Source organism: Chelonia mydas, chromosome 3 (assembly GCF_015237465.2).
Source record: "Chelonia mydas isolate rCheMyd1 chromosome 3, rCheMyd1.pri.v2, whole genome shotgun sequence".
In the NCBI taxonomy this organism is placed as follows: Eukaryota; Metazoa; Chordata; order Testudines; family Cheloniidae; genus Chelonia; species Chelonia mydas.
Window position 1 is genome coordinate 143082863 of NC_057851.1, and position 19092 is coordinate 143101954.

At 53.0% G+C, this 19092-nt stretch overlaps 1 protein-coding gene across 2 annotated transcripts; it reads right to left on the reverse strand.

Moving 5' to 3' along the window:
- Positions 1–4464: 4464 nt before the first annotated feature.
- On the reverse strand, positions 4465–13109 carry LRRC73 (leucine rich repeat containing 73). 2 transcript variants are annotated; one of them, XM_043543459.1, is made up of 6 exons: positions 11540–13109; positions 10724–10884; positions 9559–9681; positions 7867–7967; positions 6996–7107; positions 4465–5002 (listed from the first exon to the last, which is right to left on the reverse strand). In XM_043543459.1, the coding sequence occupies exons 1-6, from the start codon at positions 11809–11811 to the stop codon at positions 4932–4934; spliced, it is 840 nt and encodes a 279-aa protein (XP_043399394.1). In that variant the 5' UTR covers positions 11812–13109; the 3' UTR covers positions 4465–4931. The 2 variants fall into 2 exon arrangements, with proteins under 2 accessions (XP_043399394.1, XP_007071712.1); XM_007071650.4 differs by having other exon boundaries at positions 6924–7107; positions 11540–13073.
- Between the last annotated feature and the right edge of the window lie 5983 nt (positions 13110–19092).

A 19092-nucleotide genomic window follows, 5' to 3' on the forward strand; every position in this document is an offset into this window, starting at 1 on the left:
CACAGCCCTGCCTCCCCAGCAGGGTTCTAACAAGGGACCCAGCCCCTTCCCTCACAGCCTGGGGGATGTGTGACGCAGAGCTGGGGTTTAGTCTTCGGGTGATGGAGCTGGCTTATCAAGGCATTTCCCCTGGGCTGAGCCTGGAAGTGGATGATTTACGGCTGCCAGTCCTGCTACATGGGGGAAATTGGGGGAGACTTACTATGGGTTTAGTACTGAGGGGGGAGGAACAGAAGCATGTGGGCCCTGTCTAACATGAGAGAGAGTGAAGTCCATCTCTTGCACCTTCCACAGGAGGAGCTTGGAGTTTTGCAGATATTATGGAATTTAAGTCTGTGGTCATTTAAGGGACCCCATTCTAGGCTCCCAGCTTCTCAGCCATCACCTCTCTCAGGTGGAGACCTGTCTCTCTTGCCTTCCTGACAGGTTATCCCAGGCTATGCAGTTCCCTGCCTGCACTGTGATATTCCCAGCAAGTGAGAAGGCTACAAGGCCAGTGTCTGCAGTTTGCTTTCTCTCTAGAGGCTATGAACAGTGTAATAGCCAGCAGTTGTGCATTACCAAACAGCTCTTGGTAAGGAAGCACATTCTTAAGGTGAAAGCATTATAGAGAAAACATTAAAAAAAATAAAAACTTACACACATGCTAAAAAGCTTATGAGCTGACTCTCTGGTAGGTGTCAACCCTTCCACAAGGATTGGAGGCCCCTCTTGGACCAAAGTTCCTGTCTCTTTGCTGGATCAGGAAGAAGATCCTGAGTCAGTGTAAATTCAGGCTATTTATCCAAAAGTCCTTTCTTTGTCCGGTATGTGGAGACTCCAGTTTGAACTAGTATTTATGAGCCTCTGCAGGAGGTGATACCTCTCGGGGGGGGGGTTAACAACCTGCCTGATTTGCCTTAATCCCCACAACTGTTGTTAGTTCCTGGAGGAGCTGTGGCAGCCTTCCCCTCTGGAGGAGAACACAAATCGTACACAAGCCAGTCATTTAAAACAATGGATCCCTGAGGATACTGCATGGGGATGCAATGTCTGACATCTCTCCCATAGAGAGGTTACATGAAATCCTGTTCCACAATAATACACAAACTGTATACAACAAGGTCTTTAGAGGATAGTACAGGAAATTGCCCTAAGGCCCACAACTGCCTTTACAGATGGGGAAACTGAGGCAAGGGACCTGTCCAAGGTCACAGAGTTGGTGCTAGGATCTGGAGCCCTGTGTCCCAGTTCTGTGTTTTAACAATAATCCCATCCTCTCTCATAGAGTCTGGATAGAACCTAGGCATCTGACCTTCCAGTTACTTACATGCTCCTGCTGCTGGCTAGTTCGGCTTATTTGGCTGCAGTGGGGACTGGGTGCACGTTGCATTCACCATTTCATGCAATGTTCTTTGCCTGGGCAATGAGGGAAATATTCTAAGCTGCTGCCTGGGCTCTTAGCAGCTTCCCTCCCTCTCCCCGAGTGACTGCAGAGGAGTGCATGCTGATCTGCAATCACTAGGCACATCCTTGTCACATGGCAGCAGCTGGGTGCTCTGGAGGGAACTGGGCACATCACAGCCCCGCTTCAGTAGTGAGGAGTCAAGCACAGTCAGCAACTGTGAGACGCTGCCAGCGCTGCTTCCGTACCACGGGCTTCTTCGTGGAGCCTGCCTCCAGGCTCCAGCTGCTTGCCTCTGGCTATAATCCCTATCCCCTCCTTGTAGAAAGCCCTGCTTTCCCCCAGCTCCCTCCTGAGAAAGGTAGTTGCTGATGCTCACACCCTTCCTGTTTCTCCAGGGCTGGCCCCTGCTGCCCTGAGCCTCCCGTTGGCAGCTGTGTGTGGGTTTTTGCTGGGACCCCATTATCCTATTTATCTGAGGTATTTCTGTGCTCCCCATTACCATAGTATTCTGAGCACCTCACAGTCCTTACTCTATTGATCCTCCCACACTGCTGTGAGAGAGGGCACTGATCTTAGCCCCGTGTCACACATGGGGAACTGAGGCACAGAAAGGCTAGGTTCAAAGGTGCTGAAGATGCCACGAGTGGCATTTTCTAAAGCAGGTAACTCTCACTGACCACAACTAGGCACTGCTCTGCAGCTTTTAGACCCCCAAATACCTTTACAAACCCAGCCCTAAGTGACTGTCCAAGGTCACGTAGGAAGGTGCTTGGATTCCCCCAATACCCAGGTTAACACCCAACCCACTGGCCCAGTCTGTCCTGGACAATTCACTGTGGTGAACTCTTCCTCATTTCAGCTGAACAGTGGGGGGGAGAGATGGGGGTGGGGGAAGGAGGGGCTGCAGAATGGGGCATGATAAGAGACCAGGGCACTGGTGGGCCCCAGTTGCTTCACTGTGCCGCAAACAGGAGAACCACAACCTCTAAGGAAGGGTGAGAACATCGCTGTTTCCTGTCCAAGGCAGTGAAACGGCTGGGGTGTGACAAGCGGGACAAGTGTGGCCATGTAGAAGAGCCAGACTGCTGTGGTCCGGCTAGCATGTTGCGGGAGCCTAGGAAGGCGGCCCTGACCCAGGGACTGGATCAGTCTGGGTGTGAATGAAAATGCAGCCGCATGGCAGTGAAGAGAGAGCAGAGCTGGGAGAATGCTAATGAGCTGACACTGCCGTAGTGCGGCCTTTCCTACCAAGTGCGCCATGGGGCTCTCCCCAGCACCGCCTTGCCCAGCCTGGGCCTGACAGGATCCCACCAGATAGAAATGGGTCCCTGTGTCCCACAACTCACCTGGCTGCTTGTCCCTCCTCCTCCATCCATCCTTCCCCCAAAGCCTTCCTCCAGTGCTGCAGGGCCAGAGCTGGGTGCCCCCCAGCAGGCAGACATCACCACCACAGGACCAGCAGGCTGGGAGCTGAGCGGTCAGCCAGCCAAGCCCAGCCAGGCACTTCAGAGCGCTGCTGCCTCCTGGTGGCTCTCCTGGCTTTTGTTGTGTGCTCACTCCCCTGTGCGCTGAGGGCTCTCCTCAGTGCTGGAGAGGGTGAACTCGCCCTGCCGCAGCCAGTTGCAGTTTATTGTTCTAGCCAGCTCCAATCTGAGCCTTTCTAGCTAACCACTCCGTCTGGTTCTCTAGTGGCAGTGCAGGAGGTTGAACTCAGATGCAAAGGGGCTCTGCCCTGCTGGGTTTTATTATTATGGAATAACACCTCTTAAACTGCTACCATGCCCCAGCCATCCCAAAGCACTTTACAAACTCACTGACGCAAAGCCTGGGCTAACAGCACGTAGGAACGCGCCACGGGAGGGCAGGACAAGCCGTCACCCAGGGCCGATTCAGGAAGGCAGGTTGGACTCGCAAAAGCTGGAATTTGACTTTCCTCCCCACTCTTACATAAACTGCCCCAAGGAGCAGACCCTTGGCTTTAGGGCTTACCTGAGATACAGTGGCTTCAACAGCACATCGTCCCTTGGCACTGACCTGGAGCATTGGTGTGGTTGTGGCCCAAGGAGCACCTCTGCCTGAATCCCCTTGTCACACCCTGTAACTGCATCCCTCTGCACTTTCCTGAGGCATTAAAGTCAGCACTGAATGAAAAGGGCAGCGCACCCCTTCCTGAGTCCTCCCTCACCTCTGCCTGCAGCGCCTAGGTTTTCACTGGCCATCTCCCCTGTAAATCTGCCCAGCTCTGCAGCTGTTGACAGAAGAGCAGAGTTAGAAGGGCTCCAGGATTAGAGGGACAGGCCCCTATTACAGCAAGGGCTTTGGCCCTTTCTCACTGTTATTCCCTTCAGGGAGATGGGGCTATGCAGGATCTGGCTCAGCTTTGATTTCCTGTGGGAGCATATGCTTCGAAGGTACCAGCAATGAATGAGATTTCAGGGCTCTGCTCTCATGGAACAGCAGAGAGCCATGGTACATACAGGCCTTCTAGCATCTCCTATATACATGCACTGGATCTGGCTCTCTCCCACAAGGACAGAACCAAGAACTTCTCAGCCCATCCAGCCTGATAGCGAGCTCTGGGTCATGGGGAAGTGGAGACAGAGCAGTAGATTCTGGCCATATGGTCTTTGCTCACACGCCCAGCACCGGCTCCAGGACATACAGAGGGGGATATGAGCAGCACCAGCCAGGCATCTGGTCTTGCCCCAGCTATTTGTGCATTACCTTCTTTGGATAAATGCACAAGCACAATACACTAAACGCTGGGGACAATTTCCTGTCCCTCCCCAGATGCATCGTGGAACCTCTGTTGGAGGCTGTGCCTGGCTTCCTCTGCTACCACTCTAGCCTGGTTTCCATCAGCAGATTGACATGCACCTCAGTGGAGGGCAGCTCATGTGGCTGCTGCTCGTCCAGCAGTCCCTTGCAATTGTTCTGCTGGGGGAATCCCATCTCCATTCCAGGGCTCTGTTTGTGATAGGTCTCTCCTCACCCGCTCAATCAACCTCTCCAAGCCCATTCAATGCCCTTTCCTGTAGGTGGGAGCAGGAATGACAGAGCCTCTTGCAGCCATGAGCTGTGCCATGTCTGTGACCTTTATAAAACTCTCTTCAAGACACCGGTACAAGCAATAGAAAGAACATCTGTTATACACAAATATATACCTCTGAATAAATACAACCTCCAGCACGTGGGTCAGGAATGTACAGCCAGGAGAGGGAAGGCATGTGATCTAAACAGGCAGTAAGTGGATAAGCACAAGCAGCTGACAAAGCATGTGACACAGACACTCATGTAGATTCACTCAGGCCAGGATCCAAAACTCAGAGCCCAAAGATGGCATCGATGTGAACGCACAATTGGGGCAGGCTTGCTGGAGGCATGTGGGCATGGGCACAGCAGGGTATGCACACACACAGCACAGACATTCACCGAGCATGTGTGGTGTGAACACACACACACACACTCCATGCACGCATTGCACATGGCCCACCCATACAGGCAAACAGTGCTTGTCTCAGCAGACGCCGCAGGAGTATCCTAGTCACATCTCTGTTTCTGCTAAGAGGCTCTCGCCCAGACCTGACGTCACCAAGACCATCTGGGAGCTGGGATCTGTGGAGCAGGTGGGAGAGAGAATGTTAGACATTTGAGCTGGAGAAGAACACAGGTCTGGCCACCAGGCGCAGAGTCGAGAGTGAGAGAAGGGGATAAAGGACATGACAGAGGCAGAGCAAATGAGGGCTAAGGAGGAGCTTGGCTAACATGGAAGGAGCCAGAAGCCAGAGAGGATTTTGAGGGGGAGAGGTGACCAGATGCACACTCTCTGTGCAACATGGCAGAGTTAATGCTGTTTGGGGGACCTTGAAGTGACTGCCCCAATGTCACTGCGGGGATCCAGATGTATCGTCTCGCAGGGACGCCGTGTGCTCAGGTTACAGAGGAAAAGCCAGCCCTGAAAACTCCCCCTGGGATCTGAGAGTCTGTCAATCATCAGGAGCACTATGGGTTCTGCTGGCCAAATTAGCCCTTCAGTGACACCTGTGCAAACCCACTGCCTTCAAAGTCTGCCCTCAGTGACAACTCCTGTGCTCTCAGAGAGGCTGCACAGGTATAACTGACTAGAACTTCGCAACCCCTTCTGTTGCCAATCCACAAGAACAGAATCCAGCTCACTCCCCTTTAGCTGTGCTGGCGCTGCAGAGTTCACAGAAGTAAGCAGCAGATCTACCCCGATGCACATGGGAAGCAAGGCTGTGGAGAACCAAGGGGCACCAGCACATGGCATTTTGTTTCCCAACTGACACCTGGAAATTCTCACTCTTCACACTGTCTGAATTGAGGGTTGACATGTAACTTCCCTGTTCAGTTTTAAAGAGGCAGGTGAAGCCGGAAAGCAGATAGGACATACCATTACCTCACACTCCCCGCTGCTCCTGATGGCACTGGCCAGTACATGACTGCACAAAGAACCAGCCACCGTTGCCAAAGGAATTCTTCCCCAAACTCAGCTGAGTGTCTTGAGGATGGTGTGTATGGAGCTGAACACGTGTTTGTTGAGAAGCAGACAACCCCATCCTTCTTCCAAAGTGCTGGAGTCAGGTTCTTGTACCAGGAAGTATTGGGGGTCACAATGTTTTTGGACTCAGAGAAGTTATCCTGGTCTCTATTTGGACAATTAAATTTGAGGGACTAGGTCCAAATATTGATTGGATCTCACAGAATTTGGGTGTTGGAGGCAGGTTTTGGGGCACTGCTGCACCGAGATGTGTCAGGGTCCAGATGTTTTTGGTGCATTATGAGCAGCTATACTTGTTCTCTATTTAGACACTGGAATTGGAAGTGGGGAGGGGTGAGCATTGGACAAAAATTGGTTGGATCCAGGTACTAGTTAAAAAATTAGCAGGATCCAGGTAGATCTCCTTTTTGCCTTTATCCCTGTTAGTTCTGCTGGATTCCTATCAAACATTGGTATACAATAGCTCATTGGAATCACTACAATATCCCTTTCCTTCAAATACAGCCAATGGAGATAGAATATAGTGCCGGTAACCCACACAAGGTTTACCCCATTCAAATTGGACGGGAATTTAGGGAAGCAGCCTGGAATGACATGAGCTGGAATTTAGCTAAGACACCAGGGCCAAATCCCCAAGTTTTATGAAAAGACCCATGGGAGTTTTAATATCCATGACTCTGATTTTACATCTCTGCTGAAAGATGTTAATTCCTGCAGCATCATGCCAAGGCATTGGTACTGGAAAGAGCCCACTGAGCCCCACCTCCACTTCTTGTAGAAGCTGGATTGTCCTGGGAGGCTTCCTATAGAAGTTCTGACCCAGCCCAACTCTACTTAACTGGCCGATGAGACTTGAAGTCAGTTTGTATTCCAGCCCACAATGAGATGGGACCTTGTCCATTTACCAACCCCACAATGACATACTCATCCCAGCAGAAAACAGCACAGAACCCTCATTCCTGACAGCCTCCCCAGTCCAGCCTCATCTCCACCTCTCTGGGGTCCCAGAGGTCTTACTGCTCTGGCAGATCCAGGGGTTCTTCTCCCTGGCCGTGACTTCATGAGCCTCATTCTCCTCCTCTTCCTCACCCTCGGAGAGCAGGTCCGAGATCTGCTGCTGCAGCTCGGGACTGATGCTGTTCTCTGCCAGGATCAGTGTCCGCAGGGCTGTCGGGTAATTCTCCACCATGTCCAGCAAGGTCTGAGCAGAACGAGAGCCAGAAGCGGGTAGAGAGGCAGCACAGACAGAAGTCAGACTGACAGGAAAGGCGTTCAGAGCTGCTTTATACTCTCTTCATCTGCCCCAGCCCCTGTCCTCGTTTCTTCTCTCTGCCCTCCACTGGCTCTGCGCCGCACCCCGTCCCCACCCCAGCTTTTAGGGACACTAAGAACTCTCCACCTGAGGCCATTGCCAGGACTTCCTGGCTGTACCCAAGGAGGAAACTACTGCTCTCTCCTACCTGCAAATGTCCCCTGCAAGCCTGAGTCAGATGAGACACTGAGAATGGGAAATCTCAGTACCATGAGCTGAGCTTCTCAGAGAAGAGACTGCAAAAAACCACTCAGCAGATAAATATCTGTTACCCCCTAATCTCGCTCTAAGCCTAAACTCCAAGACTTATTCACAAACCTTGTTCCTGAAACCAAACCTTCTCCTTCACTTTTCCAGAGAACCAAAGATGCAAAAAATCTGCTCTCTCGCCCTTCACTCACTGGAGCTGAGGCAGGGGCCACAAGCCTCAGGCTAGGGCTGAGCAGGACCTCCAAGGGCTGAGAGCCATGGGTCAGGGAAAGGAACAGATAGTAGCAGTACTTCTAGGTGCAGAGACTGTTCTGAAGAGAGCATCCACTGATGGGGGGAGGGAAGGAGGTACATCTCAGGGTTGGGGACCCCACTGTTTGTTAACACCTGTGTCCCTGAGGCGCAGATGATGCTATATCAGCACCAGACACTCCTTACCTGGGCCGAATGGTTGGTAAGTCCTGTTCCTTCCAAGTCCAGAACCTCCAGGGTGCGACTGGAGGCCACAGCAACAGCCAGCATCCCTGCTACCTGGTCCCCTGGAGGAGAAGAAAGCCAGGGGATGTCAGCAGAGTCTGGCTTCACACAGACCATGCATCCACTGGGCCAGGCAGACCATGGGACTACCCCGTCCCAATGCTACCAACTAATCCCTATTTGCCAGGAACACCTTGGAGGAGGAGGTGAAGGGTTGTTGGTTGTGAAAAGAGCGGATTGTTAGTTGTGGGCTGTGACTTGCTGTTCTGGGACTGAACATAGAGAACTTGAAGGAACATAGTGAAATTGTTTCTCTTACAAGAAGACTTTGTTCAGACACAACATCGTCCATCCCGCTACCCAAGGATCTCGGAGCCTCCCGTCATCACCAGTGGGGAAACTCAGGCAGAGAGAGGAGAAGTGACTGGCTCCAGGGTCAGAGAGGAAGTCAGTAGTAGAACCAGAAACAGACTCTGGGAGTGCTGGCTCCCAGCCTTCTGCTCTGACCACTGGCCCCCACTCCCTCTCAGAGCCAGGAATAGAACCCAAGAGTCTACTGTCCTAGCCAGCAGACATGCTGTCACCCCTTGTAGGGGGTTGGCTCTTTTGGGGCTGACCCCACTGGCAGCCAGTGCCAGTGAAGCACTCCCCTGAAAATCCCCAGGAAAGAGGCAGGGGACAGTCACAGGTGGGGCTCCATCAGCTACCATGTTAGGAACTCTTAACACAGAGTAGAAGCACCCACCCAGCCAGGGTCTCTGCTGGGGTGGGGGTGGCAGGGAGGGGAGAGAGAGCTGCTTGGCCTAGTTTCCTAGGGCGGGGTGAGGTGGGAGAGCCACATGGCCTGGTCTCTGCCTCACCAGCTGCCAATCCTGCTCCAGCAATACAAGCTGGAGAAGGAGAGTTGGTTTCCATGGCAACCATTGCCAGGCTCTTCTCCTCCATGTTATTATCTGGGGAAGGAGCTGGAGGAAAGGGGGGGGGGGGGCATGTTCCATCTGGCAGGCCAATGACTCAGACCTAAGGGATTGGGAATGGGAGGGTGCAGAGGAAGGTCACCACCTGAGCTGAGGCCTGACACAAGCAAACACAGCCAGTGGGACAAGGGGAGCCCAGAGTCCCTGGCGGATGGAGGGGGGGGGACACAGTCTTTCCTCCCTGCGTTGCTTGCAGCTGCCATCTCCTCTGTGAAACGTGTTTGATGCATTTCCTGGCAGGACACGTGTCCTCATCACACAAACTATCAGCACAAGTGGGACTAACTGGCCCCCAGGCTCTAGCACAGAGGACTGAATGGGCTATGAAGAATGAACTCCCCCCTTACTAGGGTGACCAGATAACAAGTGTGAAAAACGGGGACACTTTTTTTTGGGAAGGGGAGTGGCGGGAGGGTATAGCTGCCTCTATAACACAAATCTCCTAATATCAGGATATCTGGTCTCCCTAGCCCGCACCTCCAGGGCAGGGAAGAGGCCCAGCAGAAGGGACAGTGTGGAGGAACCTGCCCTGCCCTGCCCTGCCCTGCCAGTGCCCAGGATGTCCCTGGTCTAGATTCAGTCTCCAGGGCCATCAGACAAGCACCTTCAGCAGCAGCAAACTCACACAAAGCCTGTCAAGCTAGTAGTTCAGAGCCTCTCACGCCTTGCCGCTCACCGAGGGGGTTGTAGTCCAGGTTCAACACTCGCACCTGGGAGCTGTGAGCTACTGCAATGGCCAGCCGGCCCCAACCTTTGGCCGTGACACCCGGGTTTGCGCTCAGTGTTAATTCCTTAAGGCCTGGAGAAAAGAGAGAAGCCAATGAACACCCTAAGGCTCCAGACAAGTCACCAAACCTTCCAGAGGAGAACCCGCTCAGCCAATCACAGAGCTAGGAAGTGGCATGGCTCAGAGTTTCACAATTCCCTGCATCCTGATTGGTGGAGAAGGTATGGTTTATAGAACGACTCAGGTTAATTATCTGATTAGCACTACTACCTGCAGTGCTGCCCCTTCATTTGCTCACAAAAAGCAGTCTCAGCGTGGGAGGGGGAAATGGGTAAGGGTGGCAAGGAAGGGCAGGACAGGCAGGTACTGAAGCTTGAGTTTCAGGAGGGGCGGCTGCTGTGTCTATTGTGAGCATATACCTGGGGAGGCCTGAGGTCAATAGCTGGTTAGGGTGCTGGGGTGAGAGCCCAGGCCTCAGACTTCATCCCCTGTAAAAAGGAACTTATTCAGCCAGCAGACAGTTATTCCCTTCCCCATAAAACAGCCACAAGGGACCATTCAGTGTTAATTCCAAGAGGAGTCAATGGGCGAATTTACTGTAAACCCCAGTTCCGGGGCAGGATGGGGGGAGGGGGCGAACGTAATGTGCGTTGATCTGCATTCATTGTAAATGAACCAATCACAGCTCAGGCTTCACAAGTGCAAAATATTAACACCAAATCAGAAGTCCAAGCCTTGTGCCTCCCTCCCACTAAATTCAAACTCTCCCATCACGAGGCAGCAAACTGGTCACCATTCCCCACTAGCATCGTGCCGATGGAACAGTCCACTGTACCAGGAGCCATGCTCCATTGGATAGGGCTCCCTCCCCTTAGAAGTACGCAAGGAGGAAGCAGAGTCCTCACCCAGTGCAATGGCTCCTGTACTAAGGGACGGTTTCACTGCACTTACGCTGGGAGGAGAAGCTTCGTGCCATGTCTCAGCAGAGGGAGAAACTTTACGTGCTGCTCCCCGAACAAGACACAAGCAGAGGAAGTTTAGCTCTAAGCAGAGGTGCCTGAGCCATATATGAGTTCCACTGGCCACTGCATACCCCACAGACCCTTTTGCTTACCTGACTTGGCTCCATCGGGAGGCAGGAGCCCACAGATCAAGTTGATGCCCTCGTCACCCAGCATGCAGTCTCCCAAGTCCAAAGCCACCAGAGAGGGATGGATGGAGAGCGCTGGATTGAGGAGAGCTAGGCCGGCGTCTGTCAGGGGGCTCCCATGGAGGCTATGTGGGTAAAGGGTAGGAATTATTAATGTGCCTTCCTCAGGGCACTGGGGACTGCCTCAGACGATGGGAACCAAGAAACAGAGGGAACAGGAGAAAGATGCCACTGCCTGGTGGGGGCAAGGCTCCAAAATGCCTAGGGATGCTGTGTCCCTGAATGAGGGAGCTTAGAACAGACTGGGCAAAAAGGGCTCTGGTGACAAGTGACAGAGGTACAGAGACAGTCCTCTCAGCATAGGACGGGAAGCAGGCCTGGGGACTTCAGGGGTGCAGACAATTCCCTCCCAGCATGGGACAGACAGGGGTCTAGGGAATCAGGGATGCAGAGACATCCCCCTTCCAAAATAGGAAAGAGATCAGTTATGCCAGGAGATGGGAGAGGTGCAGTGGTGGCCTCCTCCCAGCATGGGGCAGGGGAACTTGATGCTTAAAATCAGGTACATTTTTTTTCAGATAAGAATTAATTTACAGGACTGAAGAGCAACACAGCGCCACAGAAGGGTGAGGCAACCCTGTCAGAACAGCGGGGGGAGGGTGCGGAGCACATCTCCTGACACGGGTGCTCACTGAGGGCAGGGATACTGGACTTCTGGAAGGCCACTCTTGGGGGTGGCACATCTCCACATCCACATCCAGTAAGGTCTCCCCTACTTACAACAGAGACTGGACAGAGCGGTTTGTCTTCAGGGCTTCCGCCAGTTGCTTGACCCGGTTGATGTTGGACACAATCCCCAGGTTGAGGTTGAGCTGAGCCAAGGAGTGAGATTCCGCTACCCCTCGGCAAATGCGCCCGAAATCCCGGTCAGAAAGCTGGCAGCCCCGGAGTGACAGCAGTCGCACCGAGTTCTCCCGCAGGCTCTCGCAAATGTCCCGGATCTCAGCACTTGATAAAGTCTCCCCAGAGATCTGGATAGACCCTGGCAACATCTTTCACCAGTTTTGGCCGTGAGCAAACACACACAGACACCTGCAGAAACTGCTGTGCAATCTGGATCTGTGCAGGTAAATAATGTGCTATTTGAATTGGTGCAAGTGAATAGTGTGCAATCCAGATCAGTGCAGGTGCAATGAATGCTGGGATCTGCTGTGTAAATCTAATTAGTGTAAAGGTTTTTGTGCAGTCTGGATTAGCCCAAGGCTACCGAGCAACCCGGATTGGTGCAGGTAAGTAATGTGCAATATGGACCTGTGCAAAGGCTGCTGTGCAATCCCAATTCCTGCAAGTAACTAACGTGCAACCTGGAGCTTTGTCGGTGCTGATGTTGTGCAATCGGGTCAGTGCAGCGCTGCTGCGCAACCTCGAGCGGCGCAAGGAAACTAAGTGCAATCCAAATAGAAGCAGGTAGATAATCTCCAATTCTCGTAGCGGCTTCAAAATTCGACGCAATTACGAGTCAATTACAGAGTCAATCAAGGCTGCAGTCCGGCTGGAGCACGATTCCCGGGACGGGAAAGAGGTGTGCAATCCGCAACGGAACCGGGTACCGTGCAATCCGGCTCACCGAGAAGGAGGGTCTATATCCAGATCGGATCCGGATCACCGCGTGGGTCACACCGGATTCGGAGGGATCTGAGCCCGACCACTAACGATATGGGGAGACAGAGCCGAAGCAGCCGCGGGGCCCCTGAGACCGGGAGGGAACGGGCTGCGCTGTCATCAGGCTTCAGAGCAGCATCAGGGGCCGGGACCTCCCCGGGCACAGATCATCCCTACCCCGGTGCCCAGCTCCCTTCCCCCGGCAGGCGGCAGCCAGCCCGGGATCTCTGCGCCACGGCTCTTTCCGCCCGCTGCACCTGCTCTGCTGGAGACGGGGACTCTGCTGCTGTGGCACCGGGATTCCCGGGGCGGAGCTGGCCGGGCCCCCGGCTGGGCCCGGCTCCCTCTGCACCTTGCTCCGGATCGCCGTGTGGCCGACCCGGAGCGGCGCCTCCCTCGCAGCCCCGGCTCCTCCTACCGGCTCGGCAGCGGCTGCAGCCGCCCGGGCCTGGTGCCCCCCGGGACCCCTGGTCCAGCGCGGCTGCGGGGATTCGTGCTGCCTCCCTCCCGGGATCCGGCTTTGTTTGGGGCCGGCCCGGCGGGGGCTGGCTGGTTCCTATTGCCACAGTCCAGCAGCCTCCGCCTCCTGCCCTGCCTGGCTCCGCGGCGACCACCTCTCCCCGCTGCTTCCGCTAGCACAGGGCAGCAGGTACCTGGTCCCGTGCAAAAGGCCTGGGACCGCCCATCCCCCACCCTTTCCTTAGGCCACCTTGCTGCACCCTCTGTTTTGGGATATAGCCTCTACCCCACAAATGTAGTTAGCGCAGGAGGCCCTGCACCTTACACACCTAGGTCCGTGAAGCCCTCAGCCCCCCCTGGGGGCAGGATCCACCCCTTACAATGAGAGAGGGAGAAATTTACACCCCATGGTCAGGAGCTTCCAATTCCCACTCCCCTGTTCAGGCCACTGGGCTCTCCAGGCTGGATACCTGGGTTGCAGCTGGGGCTTAGGGAAAGGCAAACTGAACCCTGTTGGGGTGTGTGATTGAACTACAAATGGAGAAGGAGAGACAGGCAAGAGAGGGAGGGGACTTGCCTAGAGGCCAAGGCCTGGAGCAGCCCTAGTGGCATGAAAGCAGATCTTGGAAAGGTAAAGAGGAGGGCAGTGGTCCAGGTAATAGAGCCACAGAAGAGGGAGTTGCACAGTTTCAAAGGCTGAGGAGATATTTTATGGTATCATGGGACTAACAGAGTCTTGTCTGAAGCACCCAGGCAAAGGGTCAGGAAATTAATAAGTTCCATGGACATCTGAGAGGGCCAGGCATGTGTAAAAAGGACCCTACTTCCAGGCCAGAGATGGGTGGGGAAGATATTGTGGTGTTACCCGTCCAGTGAGACAACTCCACATGCCAACCCCAGGAGGGTCAAGCTGTTGGTCTAAAAATGGGGAGAAAAGGATTTTAAATGGTGCTTTCAGGGCTGCTGCTATCAGAGACATGTTCTGAAGTAGGGCTGGTATGTGAGTGGAGTTGGTGGTAGGCTGGGGGCGAGCAAGGTGATGTTGGGAACAAAGATGCTGTATTATTCACCATTAGTAATATTGTTGTGGCATGGCACGGGTATAAGTAAAATGCCTGGTATGACATCAGTGAGAGTGCTTGATATAAAACTCTCCACAGCAAGGGTTAAAACAGAGGGCCTCCCCAAGGGGCGCCATGAGGGCTGGCTGCAGCAACAGCTTCCAAATGGTGGTTTGGGGGTCCCGTCGACTAGGCACTTTCTCTTCTTTGCTTGGGGAGTTGCAGAGGAGCTGGTTGCAGAGGCCATTGGCTTTAGTCAAATCTCTCTGCACTGGTGGAACTAAAGCATGGCTTGAAAGGGAAGAGTGGAAGGCACATTCTCTTCTGCACAGCAACACATATAAGGGAGTCACATGGTTTCATAGAATCATAGAAGATTAGGGTTGGAAGAGACCTCACGAGGTCCTCTAGTCCAACCCCCTGCTCAAAGCAGGACCAACCCCAACTAAATCATCCCAACCAGGGCTTTGTCAAGCTGTGCCTTAAAAACCTCTAAGGATGGAAGTTCCACCGCCTCCCTAGGTAGCCCATTCCAGTGCTTCACCACCCTCCTAGTGAAATAGTTTTTCCTAATATCCAACCTAGACCTTCCCCACTGCAACTTGAGACTATTGCTCCTTGTTCTGTCATCTGCCACCACTGAGAACAGCCTAACTCCATCCTCTTTGGAACCCCCTTTCAGATAGTTGAAGGCTGCTATCAAATCCCCCCTCACTCTTCTCTTCTGCAGACTAAATAAGTCCAGTTCCCTCAGCCTCTTCTTGTAAGTCATGTTCCCCAGCCCCCTAATCATTTTCGTTACTCTTCGTTGGATTCTGTCCAATTTGTCCACATCCTTTCTGTAGTGGGGGCCCCAAAACTGGTTGCAATACTCCAGATGTGGCCTCACCAGTGTCCAATAGAGGGGAATAATGGTTTCCCTCGATCTGCTGCCGATGCTCATACTAATGCAGCAATAGGCCGTTAGCTTTCTTGGCAACAAGGGCACACTGTTGACTCATATCCAGCTTCTTGTCCACTGTAATCCCCAGGTCCTTTTCTGCAGAACTGCTGCTTAGCCAGTCGGTCCCCAGCCTGTGGCAGTGCATGGGATTCTTCCTTCCTAAGTGCAGGACTCTGCACTTGTCCTTGTTGAACCTCATCAGATTTCTTTTGGCCCAATCCTCCAATTTGTCTAGGTTACTCTGGACCCTATCCCTACCCTCCAGCATATCTACCTCTTCCCCCAGTTTAGTGTCATCTGCGAATTTGCTGAGGGTGCAATCCATCCCATCATCCAGATCATTAATGAAGATGTTGAACAAAACTGGCCCCGGGACCGACCCCTGGGGCACTCCGCTTGATACTGGCTGCCAACTAGACATTGAGCCATTGATCACTACCCATTGAGATCGACAATCTCAAAGGCTAACGGGATAATCTAGGGTATCATGGGACTAACAGAGCCTTGGCTGAGGCAGGGAAATGACGGGGGATTGTAGATCCCAGGAGAGTTACTCTGAAAGAAGAGGAGGAGAGGCAGGGGGTGAGGAAGGATTCTGGATAACAGCTGGAAACATGGTAGGACTGAAGGGAGTCAGGCAGTTTGCCTCCCCGCCCCCCCAACCCTGTGCCTTTCTTCATTCAGTGGAGAGAGTGAATTAAAGCTGATCAGGGAATGATCTGTCAGAGCAGAGAGGCCAGAGACCTGGGGATTTCTTTGATAAACACTGGTGGTGTGTGCTCAGTGACATGGTTCCTGCCCCCAGGGCTCATCATCTGAGGGCATGGCTACACTTGCAGCTGTAGAGCGCTTTGAGTTAAACCAGCCTTTGGAGAGCGCAGTAGGGAAAGCGCTCCAGTCTGTCCACACTGACAGCTTCCAGCTCACTGGCGTGGCCACATTTGCAGCACTTGCAGCAGCATTGGGAGCAGTATATTATGGGCAGCTATCCCAGCATGCAAGTGACTGAAACATGCTTTTCAAATGGGGGTGGGGTAGGGTGGAGTGTGACAGGGAGTGTGTTGTGTGTATGTGGGGGGAAAGAGAGTGGGTTTTTGGGGGCTGAGAGCATGTCAGCATGCTGTCTTGTAAGTTCAGACAGCAGCAGACCCTCCCTCTCCCCCGCCTCTCTCATACACCCCATTCCACAGTAATGGTTGCTTTGTCTGGGAGCAGATAAGCAGCCAGCTGTCAGAAACGGAGCTTTCGAACGCCATATCCACATTCCTACAGCGAATTCAGAACAATGACCAGAGTGGCACTTGACTTAAGGGGATTATGGGACGTTTCTGGAGGCTGATCAGAGCACAGTAATGCAACACCTCGTTCACACTGGCGCTGCGGCGCTCCAGCGGGGGCGCAGCAATCATTCCACTCGCCAAGGTGGAGTCCCAGCAGCGCTGGAGCCGCAGAGTCAGAGCGCTCTACGTGCCTTGCCAGTGTGGATGGGTAGTGAGCTAGTGCGCCCGGGGCTCCTTTATTGCGCTGTATCTCTCAAGTGTAGCTAAGCCCTGAGTTAGACGGGCCAGGCTCTGCTCACATCCCTTGCTCAGTGCATGGAGGCAGAGGGAGAGAGAAGGGGGTTGAGAAACATCCCAGCTTTGCTTACCTCAGCAACACTCACTGTGCAGGACTTTTCTGGCCCACTCCCATTAAATGAATGAACTTAAGTGTGAGCAACGCAGGTGAAGGGGGCCTGGCCCCCTTCCATTCACAATGCTCCCCAGGGTGCAGATGAGAGGGACCTGGGAAAGCACCATGCTGAGGTCCCTGAAAGAATTCTGTAGCTGGTGGGAAATAGGAAGCAGAGAGACTATGGCTAGATTTCAGCTCAGTATAAACTGCAGTATAAAGAAGCTAGTGGAGTGATGTGAAGATTAGATTAAACTGCATATGTAGGCAGCTTTCTGCAAAGAGCTAATCCACTAAGGAAAAGGATTGGGTGCTGTATATAGAAACCCCCAAGCAAAATCCCATCTCGTGAGTAATTAAGGAAGCAAAACCAGGCTCCTGAGCATCAGGCACAGGAGAGAGGCGATGCCAAGTGAGGGAGAAACTGGATCCTGGCGAGCATGTTAAGTAGCCTTTCAACTTCTCTCTTTGGAAGGGAGAAGTGGTCACTTGAGCCAGGGTTTGCATGTCACGAGGCCGCACGAGGCAGCATATAGAAACCAAAGGGGAGCGGCAGAACAAGGCAGGTAAGGGTCTGGGCTCAGGTGATAAGTCCAAGGCCTGGGTTGCAACACCTGATTTTCTCTGAAGGTGTCAACGCCCTGACTGAATAACCCTTAGCTCCCTTCTAGCACTTTCCAGCCACCAGGTTCTAGAGGCGAGTGAATACCGGTCTCCCCATTTCACAGCAGGTGGGATGGAGATAGAGGGGGTTGATGGGGGGCTAGGTTTTCAAAAGGCTCAAAAACCGAAGCAAGAAGACTCTGAAGTCAAGTGGGTGTGGAGAAGTAACTGCATGGGCCCTGGAGCAGGAGAGGGGCCATTGTGGTGCCAACCCTGGCTCCCGGCATCCAAGTGTCCAGTGCTGGTATAGGTGATGTTTTGCAAACAGGGAGTTGCAGAATCTCTTGTGTGCTCAGATTAGGTGTCTGAGTGGGAATAAGGTCCTTTGCTGTGGGGTTTGTGAGTAAAATGGCTGTGTGTCAGAGCAACCTAGACAGACACACAGTAGCTCCAGCAGGAAGGATTGTCGGATAGCGCAGCCAGGTCTCTTTTCAGTGCCTCTGGCCAATGCAGGTTGAAAGGGAGAAAATGTTGCATTCTCCCTCATGATTACCTCCAGGCACCAATTACCCATGTTCCACTAAAAGGGCTATTATTAGAGAGTGGCTCTGGGAAGAGAGCCCCTGGGACATGTCCAACTTCCATTAACTGTAGCAGCCCTGCAGCATCACTTGGCATGAGTGGTAAGCCACTTCTAAGGTCCTGGAGCTGGGATAGTGAGGAACACTTTGAGAGGACAGAGGCTGTTAGTTCCAAACATGATTCCTCTGGGTGTCTGGGGCACGGGCTGTGAAAACAGCCAGTGCATGGGGCAAGAAGGCCTGGTGGCTAATCAGTTCCTAATCCTGGCCCCAGACCAGATTTAGTGAGATATAGGGAAGGGGCTTATGCAGTAAAACTTATGCTGCAGACTGTATGTATTGTTCTTTCTTATGCAAAAGCACTGGCTGACCTCCATATGGTTCAGCGGAATATAAAACCCTACAGGGCAGAAAATACCATTGTACACTCACACTCGTGCTCATAGAATACAAACTGGAACTGGAAAAAGGAATGAAACAAGCCGCACTGCCGCTTTTAGCAGCATGGAGTCGAGGGGTGTCAGACCTTATGCCAGGCTGTAGTCCCAGACTCAGGTGTGGCACTCCCCAGAGAGCCCGGCACGCTGACATTTGCTGGGCTTTCAGTGAGCATGAGGGAATGGACTGGGACCCAGGCATTGGGCCTAAGCTGGAGGAACCATCACTAGATGTGGAAGCGGAGACACAGTTCTTTATCTCTGTGTTGGGAGCCCTGAAGACCCAGTTTTGATGGAGCCTGGCCTAGCAAAAAATGCAGTGTCTGTGGGCCAGCTGACAGAGGGGAATGAGTTTTGGGCCCTGCTGAGCTGGGCTGGAATCATCCCAGTGGCCTAGAGCCTAATGGCTTAGAGCTGAGTCTCTCTCCTTCCCCATCTCCAAATCAGTCCTGTTGCATGTACTCCATTTGGTGTTGGAAGAACCAGCATTCAGGGAAGAACAGGAATAGACTCATTTTAGATTATGAGAGCAGAAGGGACTAGTTGGAACGTAGGCCCTACACCTAAGACATTAGAAAAGAGGACAGTGGACCAAAGTAAGCCACTCAGAGTACCTGACTCTAGACACTGCCCCCAAAGTGATCCTGATTGGGTCAATCTGGATGATGATAAGCCCAAATAAGCTGCCCTGAGAAGGGAAGCCAGACAGGCAATTCTGGGGAGGAACTTACATTGCAGGGTATGTGCGTTGTGGGAATGTACCTGTATCCCTGGGTAGGAGCCTGTGATGAATTGGGGAACCTATGTACAATTTAGGAATTCTGGTTGATATTATGAAGTTGTTACTATGAAAACTGCTGGATCATGAATGCCCCTCTGTCTGTGCATGCATGGATTCCATCTCTGTTGGTAAAGG

Bases quoted from the DNA above. Each gene is read 5' to 3' on its own strand.
- LRRC73 (XM_007071650.4), bottom strand. From the start codon at position 11,811: ATGTTGCCAGGGTCTATCCAGATCTCTGGGGAGACTTTATCAAGTGCT. The intron at 9,682-10,723 runs GTAAGCAAAAGG...TCTTTTCTCCAG, and splicing joins TCCCGATGGAGCCAAGTCAG to GCCTTAAGGAATTAACACTG. The intron at 7,108-7,866 runs GTAAGGAGTGTC...CGTTCTGCTCAG, and splicing joins TTACCAACCATTCGGCCCAG to ACCTTGCTGGACATGGTGGA.